Source organism: Onychostoma macrolepis, chromosome 19 (genome assembly GCF_012432095.1).
Source record: "Onychostoma macrolepis isolate SWU-2019 chromosome 19, ASM1243209v1, whole genome shotgun sequence".
Classification (NCBI taxonomy): Eukaryota; Metazoa; Chordata; class Actinopteri; order Cypriniformes; family Cyprinidae; genus Onychostoma; species Onychostoma macrolepis.
Genome location: NC_081173.1, coordinates 26,274,306 through 26,294,727, shown reverse-complemented (window position 1 = coordinate 26,294,727; position 20,422 = coordinate 26,274,306). Strand labels below are relative to the sequence as shown.

Sequence of the window (20,422 nt, the reverse complement as noted above, 5' to 3'; positions counted from 1 at the left end):
GAAACTGCATTGTGACTTCTCAGGAGACTGAATTCTGAAAGCAAAATAGTAGTGTATGCGTTTTGTTCAATAAATCATTTTAAATGGTACTCTATTTTTGTCTGTCCATGCTTTATGACTGCATAAGCCATATATACTATATTAATTACATATATTAACTGATGTTTTGCTTTTATATTGGGTAAAAAAAACCTTTTTGGGATAAGACGTCGCAATTTGTTAACAGCTGCTATCTCATGTTCTGCAACAAGGTGATTATCAGCACAAACAGAAAGATTAAGCACACATCTTTTGTTTTGTAAACTTTATTTTTAATAAACAAATGTCAAATAGAAATGGTGTCTTTTTAAATAGACAAACTGTAACAAATAAATACAAACAGGAAAAAAAAACCTTAAATGTGCAAATGATAAAAATGAAACATGTTTTTTCACACTTTACTTTTATAAACAATGGTTTCAAATAGAATATGGTTTCTCTTTGCATAGACAAATTAACATATATACATAAACAATTTTTTAAAAACACTGTGCAAAAGTAGAAAAAAGGGAAAAAACATTTCTAAGGCTAGTCCAGAGTAGGCTTATGTGGGTGCTGTGCACCTGCCACCAGCTTGTTCATGGTGGCCAGAAGGCCCTCCATAAAAAAAGCCTGCTGACGACGTGCCTCTGCCTCTTGTATAAGCAGCCGCTCACGCTCCTCTGCTTCTCTCTGCGCCTGCTCCTTTAAAATGTCAATAAGGCTTTGCATTTGCTCCTGACTTTGTCTGCGGTCCGCTTCCTCTTTCTCCATCATCTCTTTGACCAGACTTACGACAGTAGTGTCAACCTTTCGTCTCTTTGCAGCTAAAACATAATAAGAACATGCTTACTACATTGTGTTCAACTTTGCAAAGAAGTAGATGTGTGTGTGTGTACTGGTTTTTGTGGTTTACGGGGACACAAATTTGTTTAATGACATGGGTATGACAGAGGTATTACAATTTGATGGTGGTTTATGAGGACACTGCCTATGTCCCCGTAAACCAAAAGCCTTAAAAAAAAAAGAACAAACTAAATGGTCTTTTTTTTATTTTTTTATCTAAAAATGCAGAAAGTCTCCTGTAAGGGGTAGGTTTAGGTGTAGGGCAATAGCACATACAGTTTGGTATAAAAACCATTACGCCTATGGAGAGCCCCTGTAAACCACAAAAACCAATGTGTGTGTGTATGCATGCATGTATGCATGCATAACATTTTTGAAGCATTTGTTTCCCTAACCTGGTCTGACAGGTGGTGGAGAGACAGGGCGGCTGGGGGTACTGCAAGACATAGGAATGAGGGGACTGCATCCAGTGTCACTGATGTCCATCAAATTGGCATCACTATTATGTTGTGCCTCTGCAACATAAGAGGACTCAGGTCCTGTACCTAGACAAAGACAGAACAACATTGTATAATTACATAAAGATAAGAATTACTTATGGTAATTTTTCATAAGCAGTATGTCACTTGTCACTGTTGCCTTTTGTCTTGCTTGGTTGTAGACACCTAATATTCAGCAATATTATTGACTTGACTGCACTGACACCATTTGATAAGAACTGAACTGAATTATGACACACAATGTTTTATATATGAAGAGTTTATTTGCAAAAACAGATAACTCATTTTTAAATTTTTAAAATCATGTTTTTATTGTTTTGTGTTAGTTAGCTAGTATTTATTAGTTATTCTTTACCTAATCAAAATAACCCAAATGCAGTTTGATTAAGATTAATTGGAATGCACAATGAAAAAACATTTTTAAAAATTGTTAAAAACGAAGTTATCTGTTTCTGCAAATGAACTCTTCACACACACACACACACACACACACATATATATATATATATATATATATATATATAAAATATACAGTAAATATAATTTACTTGTTACTTTGTGGTTTAAAAAGTGTGAATGTTTATACTGTAGTGCATTTGTTCATATATATTAAAGTATTTGGTAATTTTATAATTAAAGCCTTTTTAATGTTTTTAAATGGTTGTATTTGTGTTTCACTGCTGAATTACATTTAGCAGTTTCTGGGCCACATTCGGCCCGGGGACCAAGCCGAATCTCAGCCAGATCTGGCTTAAAGTGTCTGGGCCAGACCTGGGCCACATAAAATAATAGAAGTCACTCTACAGTATGCGTGCCGGATCTGGGCCACGTTAATAAATATCAAACTATCTGGGGCGGCCACCCTGAGTATATTACTGTTGGTAATATGTTTTTAAACTATGTAAAAACTTGACAAATTATGTCAAATTACAAAGAAAAACCACCAACTTTCAGGTTAATCTCTGTAAATTCGGGGTTTTAATTAGTTATTTTATAAAACTGCTCTGTCCATCTACAGTAATTTACTTTTAAATTAAGGTTTTTCCATGTACAATAACTAAGAAATAACTAAAAATTGCAATATGCACAAAAAAAGTTTGTATATTTACAGGAATAATCCTTCCTTTTACATAGGCAATCTCACAACTTCAACCAATCTGTTAATTAAAAGGTATTTAGTAGTTATTTTATGAAATGGCTGTCTACCTACAATAATCTTCTGTTAAAATAAAGATATTAGCTACAATAACTAAGAAATATTGTATAAAAATGTAGTAAGTACATAATACAAAGACAAATGTCTGTAGATTTACATTTTAATTCATTCATTTTCCATAAGTATTATAGTTTAAAATGTTTGTTGGACAGAGAAACAAGCATAGTACTTAGAAACACATAAAAATAGCAACATTTACAGCCAATTTCTGTAAAATTAATCTATTCTGTACTTATGCATAATTTTAAAAGAAACCTGCACATTTACGTCAAGTTACATGAAGAATAAAATGATAGGAAATTGCTGTATACTTTTATACAATTAAATTTTATCCAACGCAACATACAAAGTGCCATTTTTTTTTAATAAACAGAAAGAGTTAGTATTAATGGGTCAAGTGTTCATGAAAAGATGCATTTTTTGCCATTTCTTGAAAATGGGTGGAGTTAGGCAGTTTATCTCAACAGCAGGTAACAGTCAAAGTAAAGGTCCATGAAAGTGATTTTGTGTGTCTATGGGATGGCACCACAAGGCGTGATTCACTTGCAGAATGCAAACTTCTGGAGGACACAGGTCTGAAGTAGTGAGTTTATGTATAGGGGTGCAGAGACAGTGGTTGTTCTGCAGACAAACATCAGTGCCTTCAATTTGATGTGAGCGGCAATTGGCAGCCAGTGCAAACTGATGAAGAGAGGTGTGACGTGTGCTCTATTTGGCTAGTTAAAGATCACTCTTGCTGCAGCATTCTGGATCAGCTGCAGAGGTCTGACAGTGCATGCTGGAAAGCCTGCCAAGAGAACATTACAACAGTCCAGTCTGGATAGAACAAAAGCTTGGACAAGGAGTTGTGTAGCATGCTCCAAAAGGAAGGGCCTGATCTTCCTAATGTCGTACAAGGTATATCCACAGGATCAGGCAGTGCAATGTGGTTGGTGAAGTTTATACATGTTGGGTTGGCTGAAAACATGAGCAGTTTGACATGGTTGAGTTGAAGGTCATTCAATCAATCAATCAAGAAATTTCCATCCAGCAGGCTGAGATGCAAGCAGCAACCGTCGGAACATCCAGCTGGAATGAAACAGAAAGATGCGTGTCATTAGGATAGCGATACTGTTGTCAAAAGTACAGACTTTGGTATCCAGTCAGTGAAATGCTGGGATGCCAGGGGAAATGCTGGCATAGTCACATTTTTAAAATTTCAGTATCGACTTGGTACCGAAGTTAGTACTTTTGACAACACTAGATAGCAGTGATATGAAAAGACATATTACTGAATGACAGACCCATAGCCATGACATGGAGAGGAGAAGTGTTCCAAGCACTGAGCCCTGAGGTACCCCAGAAGCTAGAGGTTATGAATTGGACACCTCACCCCTCCACAACACCCTGAAGGACCTACCTGTGAGGGAAGCAACCTGTCCTCCAACCAATACGCCCGTATAGGTCTTTTGTCCAAATCCCTGAAATACGACCCATCAGAACGTATGCTACAATTGCGCCCCATAAAGGGCATAGGTTTTTAAACGACAGTGAACTGGCCATAATGTTAAGGAACACATGCAGATTTTCCACACTGACGGCACACAATAAAGTTAGTTTAAACATTAGCTTTGTGGCAAAATGAAGCTCCACAGCCTGTCAAGTGTACCTTCATCGTGTCCAAATTATGTAGGCCCAACGTAGGCCACAGGCGATGTGCGAGTTTACTTTCAATTCCACCGGAGCTCCGTTTGATGGCAGCTAGAGCGTACCATGAATTTTTGCTCATTTCCTTGCCTGTATTGGTCGATAACTATCATGCGATTCAGCGTTACCTCACTTAATTGACCAGTCAAGAGTCAAACTATTTCCTGAGTGCAAGTGTAGCCAACAGCCACAGCTCAACAATAGCCTATAGTCTTGTGTATTATTTCTCCAAATCATATTTAGCACATCATGCCTAATAAATGTCTGAAGTAGCCTATATTCATTATTTTAAAAGGAACACACCGGCAGGCCTAATATGAAATCAAAAAACTTTTCCAAATACTATGTAGGCCACCATTCATGCAGAATCATATTCTGTAAATCAGGCTACGTAAATTGCAGCCTATCATAGAGAAGATAATATCCTTATCTTGTAATTGACATGAACATGGAGACTAACAGTCATCATTCAGATTCTTAATTTTAAGAAGTGTATTCAAGAAATGAAACAGCTATTCTGTAAATGAAGTTTGCTGTGGTGTTCAGAGCATATAATTAAACACATAATTATAAATGTCAAGTGTTAAAAAATAATTAGTCATAACTCTTTAGTTAACAAATATTCAGGGTTATTTGCATAAAGAGTTATTGGTGCTCTATTCAGCAGAATTACTCATTTTATCTGTCCACATTACAAATGTTATTTCATTCACGATGTATGATCTTTACATTTGATAGTAAATGACAGGTTATTTTAATGTGTTTTAACTTGTTCTGTTCTTTGCCAGTTTTCAGCAATCTTGCAGGATTGTTTAATTTTTTCCGTCCACGTTACACACGTTATAACTTTGCACACTTGTAGGAGTTCCTTTGGCTTCTACATTTGGCAAATAAATTTGGAAAATATACCTGTGGTATTTGTTAGTAATTTTGCTGGCTTTCAGTTTATGAATACACCTGAATCAAAAATGCACCTTTAAGTTCATAGAACAGATAATATTAGATGGCCACCCTGCCTGCATGGAAGTCCTATTACCAGTTTTGTGAACCATACACAACGCATGACTCATAACTATACCAAATTAGGAACAAAACAAAACATGAACTGGAATTCAACCAAAATTTTATTAAACTGAATTAGATTAAGTACACTTTCTGCTTGAATTTTTTCCGTCCATGTTACATACGTTAAATTGTTACATCAACTCAACTTTGATCAAAGTTTACTAGTTTACCATTGCCAGATTTATCCTGCCTCCACACAGCTGTACCCCATTTCTCAGGATGTTAACCTGAGGGCAATGGCTTTCTCCATGACGATTGATTTTGCAGGCTATTGTCCTTGCAGTCAGGCCTAAACTGTGGAATCGCCCATAAACATTTAGAGAAATCTATATTATTTACTTTGACTTAGCTGCATCATATTGCTACATAGGGGTGTAACTGTCCATTCATCTGGAAAGGTGCAATTTTTATAACTAACGATCCAATATGTAATGACAATTTAACATCAGACATTATACGTTCAGCGTTTCAAAATGTCCCGCCATTTAATAGTTTCAAAACTTGGCGGGTAAGTTGCCATATGAGCAAAGAATTTATGCACTTGAACGGACTTTAATATGAATAACAAGTTTACTAAAGCTTGTTTTGAGTGTTTTGAGGTCAACTGATCTTTCTTGCATTAAAACAAGTGGACAACAAATTCGAAAGACGCGTGCCGCATATTAAGTATTTGTAGTATGAAAGACTTACCTCAGTCGGTGATCGGTTGGCATGATGTCCGCTGTGGTATCATTAAAATTTGCTGTAGGTATCGAAAAACAGTCTCAATGAAAGAGCGCGATATTTTCTCACACAGCTCCTAATGGATAGCCTGAAATCAAATCATCCGCTCGCCCTTCCCTTTACTGACGATGAGTAGAGAGCAGCTCTGCAGCTTGCATTGTGGGCAGGACTAAACGGAAAAGTTTTGGCGGCCGATTTGAAACTGCGTCATCACTTGTGCGCACACACACATAAACAAATCTGTTTTTATACAGTCTATGAAACAAATACATATGCCTCTGAATTAATTTTGTTGAATAAAAGTTTGGATGCTATTAACTGTTTTATTGAGTTGAAATAAAGCTGTTTCAGTTATGCTGTGTAAATATTTGCTGGTATTTGTTAAAATGCACAAATCTTTATTTGAATAGGCAACATTATACTACTGCTTAGAAGAATATTCCATAATTTATTTTGCATTCATTTGAATATAGTATATGATTTCAAGTAAATAGGCAAGGGTACTCAGTAACCTCACTATTCATTTTTAATGCAGTGATTTATAATAAAGTATGCCCATAGATGCTGCTGCAATACTATACTTTTTGGCATGAAACTTTTGATTTGTTTAAAGTTTCCCGAAGCATCAAAATATAATGTTGTCGAAATAATTGGACAGTAAACAGTGACTGACTGTTGATTTGTGGGTATACCTTTTTTTCCTATTTTTACAGGAAAAATCTGTAAATATTATATAACATTTTATGTAAAATTACACATTACTTTGTAAAAATACAGAAAATGTCATTTTAAAAATGGAAAATTGTTGTAATACCAAAATACAAGCAATTATACAGACCATTACCTGTAAAATTACATTTATTTTTAACAGTGTGTGCTTCTGTAAATGAGGTGTGCAGCATACATTTTTATCTGATTATAAATATTTACCACTAAATGTGCAAACCTGCTGACTACCTGTCACAAGATTTTAACTTTACTCAAAGTGGGCTTTTTTTCAAGTGTATTCACTGAAAACAATGGCCCAAGCAGAACTTCAGTGAAAAAGAATCATCAGTTCTTCAAAGAAATCTTCACAAACTGTTCGCTGGTGCCCCATGGTGGACCGTAGAGTAATTAGCCCAAATCACCACCAACAAAACACTTTGTATTTTATAGTATAGTGAATAATGTTACTAGAAGCTTTTCAGCTTGATTACCATTGGTACAACCACAGTTTTACAAAAATAATTAGTAAAGAAATTAGTAAAGAAGTAATTCTAATTTGAACAGTTTTCCACAGAACACAAAGCATTCTGTTTTATCCTGTTTTTCAGGATAAAATGGAAGACAATAGCCATAGGCTACTACATTTAAACAGTCTGAGTAGGCTATTCAACTTTTGGTCAATGTCAACAACTGCTGGATGAGTCTACTCAGCTGTTTTCAACAATAATAATAAATATTTAATATTAAACATTATTTAAAAGTATTACATATCCCGTGTCTGACAGGCTAGGGACTTATCTTATGATGTTTGTTGATATGGCACATGGAGACTTTCACACCCTCAAAAAAACCTGTTTATGAAGACCTACACAACTTGCCAAACTGCTCTCAGGTTGCCCGCAAAAGTAGGAATTTATGGAATGTTCACTAAACACACAATAAAATAGTGATTGTGAGAATTCTGTTTAAACTGTTGGACTTCTAAAAACACAAATATTGAAAAAGTTGAAAAACAAATGTATTAAAGTGTGTCATCTGAATTGGTTCAAAGTTTACAAATTCCTCCCAAAAATTTAAACTGCAGATTGTTCTTAACATTTACATAGAATATATAAAACAAGCCACAACCATCACAAATAATTCTGCACAATTCTCATGAACATAAAACAGATCTGCAGGTTTATGAAGATCCATCAGGACATGCATGATTTACAGTGATGAATACTTTGTTCAACAGGTTATAATGAACCAAAGCGAACACTCAAAATCTTCTATGGTGTCTTTATACAGTCTATGGTGCAGATGCATTTTTGCACATGGAGCATATCACTGCCGTTTCACTGGTTGCAACCGAAAAAATAGCTTCAGGGTGTTTAGTTGAAATAGCTTTGAGCCTGCATGCTACATTAATTTATTTCCTTTTGTCAGTTTTTCAAATGTTAGTTTGCATCATATTTCATTTTCACATTTTTATTCCTTTTCTGCACTTTTAAATTCAAGTCTATGCACAACATATTGATCAGCAGATTTGCTCTTGAGGCAGCGAGATACAATTAAAGGGACAGTTCACCCAAAAACATTTTCTCACCCTCAAGTTGTTCCAAAACTGTATGATTTTTTTTTACTTCTGTTGAACATAGAGGATATTTTGAGGAATGTTGGTAACCATATAGTTTCTGGTCCCCACTGACTTGCATAGTATTTTCCCCCCCCTAACAGTTTATGGTAGCCATTGACTTCTATAGTAAGAAAAAAATAGAAACTATTTGGTTACCAACATTCTTCAAAATATCTTCTTTTGTGTTGAACAGAAGAAAGAAATTCTTACAAGTTTGAAACAAGATGAGGGTTGAGTAAATAAAGACAGATTTTAAGTTTTTGGAGAACTGTCCCTTTAAATGCATTCATAGACAGACAGCAAATGCATTGTCCAAGTAAGATGATGGGATGTTTCTTTCATGAAAAAACAAACAAACACAATTTTAATACAAATACAAAGCAAGTGCGCAAAAGGACAGTATTTGTGACCAAACATTCAATCGTTACCTAGCAGCAGCACTTGTGCTAGGTATAAGAGTGAGGTAAGTGCTTTCATAATGATGCAGACCTTGTGGGATCTCCAAAAGCCCTGCACGTCAAATTTCAATACCTCGTTATCTCCCTCTGAACACCTGAATTTTGTTTTCCAAGTACAGCTGCATCATGGTGTCGAATTCAAAGCTGCCACTATGAGCGCCAGTACGAACCTTATTTGAGGTTTTCTCGAAGTAGTGGTACCAGTTTCCATATTGGTCTGCACCAAACCCAAACGTAGAAACCTGGCAGAAGAGAAGGCAAAAATGTCTATACAATAATATGTAAACAAAAACAAGAATGGAAGGGAACAGGATTTACTTGATCACAGACGTGCAGGGCAAATATAATAGCAAGGAAACCAGTGGATGGGTATTTGCCACGTTTCAGCAACCAAATCTCATGGACATACTTAATGAAAGCTGGATGTAGAATCATCACCTACAAGAATGACACAAATAATGAAAATTATGTACAATGACAATAGGATGTTTTTGGATCATAACACTGTCATTTCAGCCATTTTTATATCTAATTATATTTCTTTTTTTATATAAAGTGATTTCACCAATACTATAGCATTTCTACAATCTTTTAAAATTACAAACATTTTTAATGTTTTAATGTTTAACATATATAAATTAATTTAAACATCTTACCTTTAGAGATTTAATACGTGCCATCCAAACTTACTATTTATGAGGATTTTTACGTTTTAGAACAATCTTTAAAAAATATATATATACATATATATTTTAAGAAATTATTTTGGGAACACACCTAATTCTTAACTTCATTCGTAAATAGGAATTGTCCTTTCTCCTGTTTAACATTAAACATGACATCTGTAAGAACGTGAGTAACCAAACAATAACTGGTCTCCACCGACATCAATAGCATGGGGGAAAAATGCTATGAAAGTTAATGGGGACAAGAAACTTGATAAAATAAAAAAAATCATAAAGGTTTGAAACAACTTGAGGGTGAGTAAATGACAGAATTAGATTTTTTTTTGGTAGAAATCTTTAAGATAGAAAATAAAAATAAAACAGCAGTTAAGAAAATTTTGATTCTGAAGGGCCGTTTACACAGTATGCAGTTTTGCTTAGAACAAGAGACATGAGCAGTAGAAGCTGAACTTATTTTACCTTGCCGCATTTTTAGAATTCCATGTCGTGCATGAGATGCCGCAAAAGCCGTGAGGTGTGAGCGCAATGGTTATGCAATCTTAATGTTGTAGAATATTCTTTTAAACACAGCTCAGAATTTTGTGTCGTAAAAGGCAGGGGATTATTGTGACTTGTGGCACAAACTTATCAAGATTTTTATTATGCTAAATATTTACTGATTGTCAGGTCTAAGTTCATTTTCATGCTCCATTTTAAACACAAAATGAAAGTGAACTTTTTTCCCCACTGAATACAAATTATTTGTATCTGAATCAACCAGATCAAACTGTAACTATTCTTGGTTTTATGATAACCCATTGCACTCAGTAAGACCGAGGTATTTGTTTGTCCCGAGTCTGATAAAACCTAATATTTTAGTCAAAATTACAATCTAATTAAAATGTGTGTGTGTGTATATATATATATATATATATATATATATATATATATATTAGTAACAGGGTTCACTGTTTTATGGTGTAAACAAGTTGACTTTACAATCCTTGTGTTCATAATAAAACTAATTTTATTCTTTGATGAATATAGTTTTAAAAAAAATGCATTGTGTTGTGCAAGACTTCCTTGCATGGCCTCCTTTATATCTACATGACAAAATGACAGTTCAGTTTCTACAGGGAACTTTTCAACTGACAAGGACATGCGGGTTTTTGCATGTACAACAGATGTGTCACATGAATGACACTGGTAATCTGAACCCTTTATGTGCTCATGGTGAAAAATGTCAAATTTTCACTCACCTTATGTCTGTTGGCCTTTACACTCGGACTTACTTTTTTGTATGTGCTGTTAAAAGACAAGAAAAGAGCAAAATAAAGACATACAGGGAATAATAAGGCTCCACGATTAAAATATGACCCCCTAAAAGGGAATAATTTGTTGGTCATCTTTTGTGGTCCTGGAACAACATATAAAAATAAGCATAGTTAACTTTATCCCTAACCCTAAATGTTTAATTCTACACCAATACCAGCATAACAATAGCAAAAGTAATAGTAAGTAATAAAAGTAGTTTTCAAACAAAGTCCACAACCTGGCATTTTTCAGATCAAGGTGGTGTATAATACCTGGAGAAAACCTTCTTTTAGCATTTTGGGGTTTCTTGCAGCCAAGACAATGCCAAAGAGATGAATAGGAATGCTAGAGATGAACTGTAGACCTCATTTATCCCAGTTAACAGTTAATCCTTCGCCAAATGCACTTCATTGGTTGAGTCAATGTTGCTTTGTCCAGTCCAGCTGGTTTATTCTAACAAATCAGTATCCTTTTGAGCTGCTAGTGGTGCATAGTTAAACACACTATTTTTAACTACTGCTAAAAGGGAACTGGGAAACATAGGATTTATTAAGTGTCAAGTGAGTCCCAACCCAAATCCTAAATATGACTGGTTGACAGGAATGTTGTTCCAGGATCAACACGGCTGTACTTCATCTTTGGGGCATCAACACAAGTGAAACTCAACTACAAATTAAAAATAAAAGTTCCAAAAGGGGATTGTTGGGTTCCCAAAAAAAACTTTCAGTGAATAACTCTTGAAACAGTTGTGTTAGTTTGAAGAATATCAATATATATATATATATTTTAGTGGTGGGCATAGATTTTTTTTTTAAATCTAGATTAATCTCACTGTAATCTTGGAATTAATCTAGATTAATCTAGATTAAAATGGCTCATTTGAATTCTGCCAAGTAGATCAGAATAAGTTCACTACTAGTAGTAAACAACTAGCAGTCATCAAGAATTTAATATTGATAATAACATTGAAGACATTGTATGATTATTCCTTAAAGATAAGGTTTTAATAGTTTTAGTAGTAGTAGCCTATTACATTCTGCCCAATGTTTTCAAGTGAAACCGAACTTTTATTTTGACGGGTCACGGGTTGCCGTGAGGATAGTTTTTCTCAAATGAAACGCTCGAATGCTCATGAAGTGACTCTCAGAGCAGTTCTGGAGATGTTGTTCATGGATTTATGTCCTCATTTAGTGAGACGACAGTCGTTAATATCGCCGCAAGCGTCACGCGGTCTTCTGTATGAGTACTGAACAAACCCGCGCGTCTGCGCCATACATTAACACAGAGACACACAGAAGTCATATTTAAATAGACGTTTTGCGGCTTAATATTTACTAATAGGAGTGGGAGTGTGCTCACTTGTGTGTGCGCTTACGTTTGTTTGTGTGTGTGTGCGCGAACCGGGGCGGAACTCCGCTGTGCGCGCGATACAGAGAGCGCGACCATGTAACGTAGAGATAGAAATGACTTGCCGGTTTCCATTGGGAAGCTTCTTAAAAATAAATTTTCCCTGAAGCAAACCCGGCGGCTTCATAGCTGCGTCCGTGTTAGCACGCATACACACAGGTTCGAAGACTCGTTCTCGCCCCCTACAGTGCAATTCGGCTAGGTATACATCCGCGCTAAAAAATCAAGGTGAAAGTCATCATAGCTTGCGTAGTATAGACCCAGCTCCCAACCCAACTTTGAGAATAGATTAACGGCGATATTTTTTATCGCCCGATAAGAGTCTCACGTTAACGCAGCACGTTAACGCCGATAACAACCACCACTAATATATATATATATATATATATATATATATATATATATATATATATATATATATTTTTTTTTTTTTTTTTTTTTTCTATGAAGAAACATTTGGAAAGGTTCCATGTACAGGTTCTTAATGGAACCATCAATGCCAATAAAGAACCTTTATTTTTAAGAATGTAGATCAATCGTTTGAGATTGAGAAACGTGGCTCAGTCATCCATTCTCACCTTGTGATGTTCTTAGTGGTAAAGGCACTGATGAGCCACTCCAGATCCAGAATCTTGAAAGGGGAAAGCACCAGGTAGGTGGAGTTGTCCACATCTGTAGCACTCTCAGGATAGATAAACCGGTGAGTGGTCTTAGAACCCACATCGTTCTCATAACCTTTTGTTGGGCCCATATTTATCCTAGCTTAACAAAGCATGACTAGGTCAAGATCAGAATATACATATATGCTGAACATAAAATGACTATACAGGTGCTGGTCATATAATTAGAATATCATCAAAAAGTTGATTTATTTCACTAATTCCATTCAAAAAGTGAAACTTGTATATTATATTCATTCATTACACACAGACTGATATATTTCAAATGTTTATTTCTTTTAATTTTGATGATTAGAGCTTACAGCTCATGAAAATCAAAAATCAGTATCTCAAAATATTAGAATATTACTTAAGACCAATACAAAGAAAGGATTTTTAGAAATCTTGGCCAACTGAAAAGTATGAAAATGAAAAGCATGAGCATGTACAGCACTCAATACTTAGTTGGGGCTCCTTTTGCCTGAATTACTGCAGCAATGCGGCGTGGCATGGAGTCGATCAGTCTGTGGCACTGCTCAGGTGTTATGAGAGCCCAGGTTGCTCTGATAGTGGCCTTCAGCTCATCTGCATTGTTGGGTCTGGTGTCTCTCATCTTCCTTTTCACAATACCCCATAGATTCTCTATGGGGTTCAGGTCAGGCGAGTTTGCTGGCCAATCAAGCACAGTAACACTATGGTCATTGAACCAGCTTTTGGTACCTTTGGCAGTGTGGGCACGTGCCAAGTCCTGCTGGAAAATGAAATCAGCATCTCCATAAAGCTTGTCAACAGAAGGAAGCATGAAGTGCTCTAAAATTTCCTGGTAGATGGCTGCGTTGACTGTGGACATCAGAAAACACAGTGGACCAACACCAGCAGATGACATGGCAGCCCAAATCATCACTGACTGTGGAAACTTCACACTGGACTTCAAGCAACATGGATTCTGTACCTCTCGACACTTCCTTCAGACTGTCGGACCTTGATTTCCCAATGAAATGTAAAATTTACTTTCATCTGAAAAGAGGACTTTGGACCACTGAGCAACAGTCCAGTTCTTTTTCTCCACAGCCCAGGTAAGACGCTTCTGACGTTGTCTCTGGTTCAGAAGTGGCTTGGTAGCCCTTTTCCTGAAGACGTCTGAGTGTGGTGACTCTTGATGCACTGACTCCAGCTTCAGTTCTCTCCTTGTGAAGCTCTCCCAAGTGTTTGAATCGGCTTTGCTTGACTGTATTCTCAAGCTTGCGGTCATCCCTGTTGCTTGTGCACCTTTTCCTACCCAAATTCTTCCTTCCAGTCAACTTTGCATTTAATATGCTTTGATACAGCACTCTGTAAACAGCCACACCTTTCAGTAATGACCTTCTGTGACTTACCCTCTTTGTGGAGGGTGTCAATGTTCCTCTTCTGGATCATTGCCAAGTCAGCAGTCTTCCCCATTATTGTGGCTTCAAAGAACAAGAGATACCCAGAATTTATACTGAAGGGATGGTCATTTATTCAAACTCAAATGTAAATATTCTAATATTTTGAGATACTGATTTTTGATTTTCATGAGTTGTAAGCTCTAATCATCAAAATTAAAAGAAATAAACATTTGAAATATATCAGTCTGTGTGTAATGAATGAATATAATATACAAGTTTCACTTTTTGAATGGAATTAGTGAAATAAATCAACTTTTTGATGATATTCTAATTATATGACCAGCACCTGTACTTTCAACCAAATGTTAATGGTGCTTTTTTAGCATATCAAGAGAAACTTTGCTGGGCAAAGAATGATGGCAGACTGCAACATCTTGACAACATCTGTAAGCCTCTGACTAAACCAGTCTTCTAAGTGACATGATTAAATGCTATCATATCTTGGAAATCAAGAGGCAAAGATTTTCACAAAAAATCTGATACATTTTTGTATCTCATTTGTTACCTAATGACAAAGTCATGAAGATCTATGAAATGTCCATAACAGGATCCTTTAAGGTTCCCTGAGTTTCCGATCACAGCACAAGTCCTGCAGCGCTTTGGACTAGCATCTGAGTATTGCATTTTATCTGGAAATAGAGAAAACAACTTCTCCACCACTGCTGTGTAGTTGTCTTCATTCTTATTTTTCTGAAGACCCTGGAATGTCATATAAAAGAGACTCCATTGAAGAGGTTTTGGTATGTTGAGGTTCACAGAAAACAAATTATATTTTTACATTTAAATTCTGTTCCAAAATCTACTGAACTGCACAGGAACATCAACTTAGAAATTGATTTCAATAGAACCATCTGTAAACATGTTGGCAAGCTACTGACATGATTTTCAAAAATAACAATGCAAAGCACACACATATGCTGGGTAAAAATGATCAGCTATTAAAAAGTTAATATATCAGCTATTGAAACCATCTTGGATGGAATTCTTTCACTGAGCTCATCATAATGCATTCTGGGATTGCCTTCTTCATGAAGAATACATCCAATGTGAGAATGTGAGCAAAAAGGTATCAGGAACACACCTGTGATGTCTTAAAATGCTGCCTACATAGCATCTCAATAGTTTTTGGAAAATAATCATTATACAGATACCTTCCAATACTTGTAGATATCTTCACGGAGGACGTGATTTTCCCAGGTAAGCAGTGGTTGAATAGAGAGATCATAGAGTTCATTGAACCAAAAACTGTGGGTCTGCTGCCTGACGCAGTCTTTACATGCACACATGCCTTCGGAGACCTCATCCACAGGGGTTCGGAACACCAGGAGCATGCAGAATATAATCACACATATGACAGCTGTCATATAGGAACCCCTATAACGCATCAACAGCCACATCTTTGCTCCTCTACTCTCCTGCAGAAAAAAAAAAGGTATGAAGTTCTGGGCAGGTAGAAAGTTAAAGCCCAACAAGGCATAAAACAGTAGCAATCATCATCAGTATTCAGTGTTGGGTAAGTTACTTTCAAAAAGTAATTAATTACTATTACTAATTACATCATCAATATTGTATTTAAATTACTTTACTAATTACTCTGTCTGAAAAGTAACTTAGTTACTCAATAAGTAACTTAATTATTTAAATAGCTAATTAGGCTACATCTTAAAATCCCTATAAACCTTAAAAGAAATTAAACTCTTTATTCTTTCAATTTGAGTCAAACATAGAATAGTTTAACATTTTAGCTTTAACACAACAAATCCGTACAGGTTTATGTAAAAATAACACGTTATGTAGGTAAGAATAAATTACATAAATGATCTTCTCTGCTGAATAAAGCCGTGTCAGATCGCGCTGGTCTTTAGAGGTATAAATTCCTCATAGCAGGACTTCTTTCAAAAACGATGAAAATTAGACAAATCTTGATTTTTTTTTTTTTTAAATCTATTTTTTTTTTTGTATCTAGATGAGGGTGTTTGCACGCAGGTGACTGCATATAATGAGCTCAGATACGGGAAAGACTGTACCTCGCTTTAGTTTCATAAGGATTACATAATCAGGAATACATTATTATATTCCCAACAATTAAACAGTACTTCCTGCTCCTCTGTATGTAACGCAAGTACTTTATAAGTGACTGTAATTAAATTACCTAAAAATGAACAGTAATCCCTTACTTTACTTTTTCAGTGGATAAGTAATTTATTTACAGTAACGCGTTACACCCAACACTGTCAGTATCCCCCTAGGCCAGATGAACCCTCTAATCAACGTTCTTGCATTTGTACAAAATACAGGTGTCACTTCTGAATTCAAGATGCGTGACATGTATTCACTTGTGGAATGTGGTTGTCACTCATTTAAGTAGATGAGCTCCACAGACTGGTTTTTACAATATAGGCTAATATGTTGTTTAAATGAGCAGGCACATGCATGTCTTTATCTCATATTCTTGAGTCAAAAGTTTTAGTTGGTTACAGCTTGTTTAATAGACAATAATTAGTTTTTAATAGAACTTACAAACTATCTTAAATTGTGAGCTACTTATGGCGAATTCAGTTAAGATGGGACACTTTTGCCACAAAAAATTATTACAAAAAAGTAGCTAACTGCTCATTAAGTAGTCGTTTATGTATATTTGCTAATGTGTAAGCCAAATTGAGTAAAGTACAGAATGAGCAGTCGGTTTTGCAGTGCTGATACTGGCAAAGTTACTCAGATATATCTGACCATCGAACGTCGCGATTGACCAATCAGAATCAGATGTTAAACGCTGTGTAGGCCTACTGCAGCTACGGACTGGTTTGATCCGAATCAAAGTCGAGTGGAGCCAGATTAAACTTGATCTTTTCCATGTGTTTTTATCCCAGCAATGATAGAACAAACTTGTATTGTTAAATTAACGCTAGACCAAACAAGTCACGATATGGTGGCTTTATGTTGTTTAAAAGCAACAAACGGATTCAAACAGGGTGAATTTGGGTAATCTGGGACACCTAAACTCCAGTGTGTTTATTTCCTGTTCTAACAAAATTTAGTCAACGGGACTTCTACTATAATTTTTGCATGGATGTCATGTGGCTGAAATCACATGTCTTCATGGGGGTGATTCCACAGAAAGGGGCGGGGCACCTGTCAATCAAGAAGCTCCCCTGGGAATTGCATGATAAGGTCAGTGACATAGGATTCTGACTAGATTAATGTTAAGGACATAAATCTGTCATAAATAAGACAATGTTCCTAATTCAAATTATGTTTGTGATCTATTCAATATTGCTCCCCTAGTAGCCCCAGTTTCATAGAATGGAGAACTTGAATAATTGGATGAATAATCCGTTAATCAAATTGTTGCTTGCTGTTGCTTAAATTTTAGTTGATTTTTTAAAGTGTTAATACAATGTTAAACAAATGTTAACCAATTTTAATAGAGTTTTAAATTAATTTAAATGAATTAACACAGTAGATCGTTAATCCTGTGTAGATATAGAAATGACTTTTCCTGATATTGGAATATACATTTTCTTATTGAGATTTCTGTACTTTTTTTTCATAATGCTTTTTAAAAATTGGTGATATTGTGTTTGGCATGCATAAAGTATGGTGAATATAGGCTTTTTTAGGCCTAATACATATGTCCCAGATTACCAAATTCAAGTACATTTTTTTTGTTGTTGGCACAAAAACACAAAAAAATAGGTGTGGCATGTCTCCTCTAGGTATAATATCTACATTCTTTCTTCTGGTGTGGTTAGAACACATCTTAAGGAAAGTCTAATGTGTTGATCTCATGTGTTAGATAGATATATTGCAGAAGTCAAAATTGCAAAAAATGTCTCAGATTACCCAAATTCACCCTACCTGATGGCCAGAGAGACCTGTTGAGTTGTCGCATCTGCTTTTTCCAAGTTCAGGATTGCTGGAGAAAGCCCGACCTGCTTAAGTAGCCCTACCTCTGGACTGACCTTTGCTCCAGGGTTAGTTTGACATGCTTTTCTGGTTCATATAGATAAAACAGCTGTCTTTACTCGCCTTATTAGGCCTGTGCAAATACTATGTGCTCATAAGGGCACAATCTTTGTGTTTTTCTTAGGGGAAATTGTAGGTTTTTAACATTACATTGCACTTTATAAACGAATGTATGAGAACTACTTAAGGGTGTTAAGGCCCGGGTATACACTTTCCGCGTTCAAAGCATACTCATGGGCGGATTGCCTTGCCCAGTACAATTGTTTGGAGTTTGCCCCCATGTCACCGCGATATGCATGCCGGTTAGAAAAGTGTCCGAGTTACGTCCGCCTTGCTCTGATGTCATGCTGACATGTGCCAAAAAACTCTCGCGACGGCGAGGCGGCTGTGTCGGACTGAGCAGTCACGCGCAGTTGCTCTCCACCGACTGGCGGATCAAAAGCATGATGGGAAACTATACTGACTGACGACACAGCTTAATGCTCATTGGTTCAGAAAACTGTGATGCTGCGTTCTCTTCTAAAATGTTTTATCTTTTTAATCTGATTTCATGCTATTATGTATTTAAATTGTGCATGAATATTCCCAAACACTGACAGTGCGATCTCTGTGTGAGATATGTGATTGTTGTCATATAGTTTCTATAAAAATCTAAAATACATGTTTGAATTAAAATAAAAATGGATGATAAATACGCCCTTCCTATCGAATTAAATAGCAAGCACTTTGAGTGTCTTCATCGTATTTATATTCATATAAAAGCAACATAACTGAAATTATATCATGTTTATCAGCAGCACAGCGCATGAGTGAGAATAACGCTATATCTGCCTTTGATCTCCTTGTATCCCAGCTAACATACTGGCGGCCCATTGGTGGCAGAGTCGGCGGCCCACCGGCGTTTTGCTCATCGCTATTCAAGCGGACCACCAGCGGCAGCCGCCTAGTGATGGGAAGTTCGGATCATTTTACTGACTCGGACAGGGACGATTCTAGGATTTTCATTTTAGGGGGGCTCAGCCCCCAATGAGGGTATAATAATAAAAAATAAATAAATATTTACAAACAAATTGACTGAAAATTTGTACAAAAAACTGTAGAACCGTTCTACATCAATTCAATTCAAACAATAAAAATTATTTTTTTTAAATTAATACAAAACACACACACACACACACACACACACACACACAATGTTTCAATCTCTGTCAATCACTCTGATATGCAATTAAAATGAGTACACTGACTGAGTGCTGTCTGTCACTGTCTTTAATCATTTCTATGCATAACTGTAATATAATATTATGTTCTATATTGAAAGCTAAATTTTCAAACGAAAATAGCAATAACGTGATCGTTTTATGAAGTATGTGTTCATGGCGAATGCAGCGAAAACTTTACAGTAGATTGGAAACCGATTGCTCTCCCATGACTTTTTGTAAACTGTATTTATGACAAAGAACTGCATAGATGTAGATATTATAACAATCTATCGATAAACACACACCTTGTCCTCTCCTCTGTGCCATCGCAGCTAAAGCCCCCCTAAAAATGGCCTAGCGACGCCCATGGACTCGGACCTTTGAGTCTCGTTCAGCAAAATGAACGAATCTTTTTTCGAGTCATTTCGTTCATTTTAGCAAAATATAATTAAAAATACGTGCTACTTCCCTAACACATCTACTATTTATGCAAACGTTGATCACACTACAAACAATACAAACTATAATGCTATAAGAAACAGAAAAGATTAATTCATCGTTTACCTGGGTCTTGATTAGCTCACCTCACCTCTTATCTGACAAGTTTTCGGGTTTGAGTCGTTCGTTCATCACGTGACAGCCCCATAAGTTAAACCAATGCAGTCAGAGCCGGAAAGATAATTGATTAGTTCACCTGTTTCGAGTCTTCGGGTTTGAGTCGTTCGTTCTTTTGTCACGTGACCACTTGCCGGATCAGTAAAATACTATAAAGTAAAACTGTATTTTTTTGTATGTTGGATCATATTTAAGAATTATCATAAAATTATCAAAATATGTGTAATAAGCATTTTCCTAGAAATAAAAATGGTCTGTTCATTTCTGTCACTGTTTTTGTTACTGTTTCTTGAGGATCTGTGTTATTTTATAAATAAATAAAACCCTGT

The 20,422-nt window shown here is 35.9% G+C and overlaps 1 protein-coding gene across 6 annotated transcripts; it reads right to left on the bottom strand.

The window, feature by feature from the left end:
* Positions 1 to 342: 342 nt before the first annotated feature.
* Positions 343 to 20,137, bottom strand: LOC131526406 (CMP-N-acetylneuraminate-beta-galactosamide-alpha-2,3-sialyltransferase 1-like). Of its 6 annotated transcripts, none has more exons than XR_009267445.1 (10): positions 20,043 to 20,088; positions 18,169 to 18,303; positions 15,462 to 15,725; positions 14,816 to 15,009; positions 12,803 to 12,982; positions 10,763 to 10,808; positions 9,157 to 9,276; positions 9,009 to 9,080; positions 1,260 to 1,409; positions 343 to 845 (listed from the first exon to the last, which is right to left on the bottom strand). XR_009267445.1 is itself a non-coding variant. In XM_058754693.1 (10 exons), the coding sequence occupies exons 3-10, from the start codon at positions 15,705 to 15,707 to the stop codon at positions 8,657 to 8,659; spliced, it is 999 nt and encodes a 332-aa protein (XP_058610676.1). In that variant the 5' UTR covers positions 15,708 to 15,725; positions 18,169 to 18,303; positions 20,043 to 20,088; the 3' UTR covers positions 6,937 to 8,656. The 6 variants fall into 6 exon arrangements, 5 of the variants coding, with proteins under 5 accessions (XP_058610676.1, XP_058610680.1, XP_058610677.1 ...); XM_058754693.1 differs by lacking the exons at positions 343 to 845; positions 1,260 to 1,409 and adding exons at positions 6,937 to 8,715; positions 8,809 to 8,890; XM_058754697.1 differs by lacking the exons at positions 343 to 845; positions 1,260 to 1,409; positions 18,169 to 18,303 and adding exons at positions 6,937 to 8,715; positions 8,809 to 8,890 and having other exon boundaries at positions 20,068 to 20,137.
* Between the last annotated feature and the right edge of the window lie 285 nt (positions 20,138 to 20,422).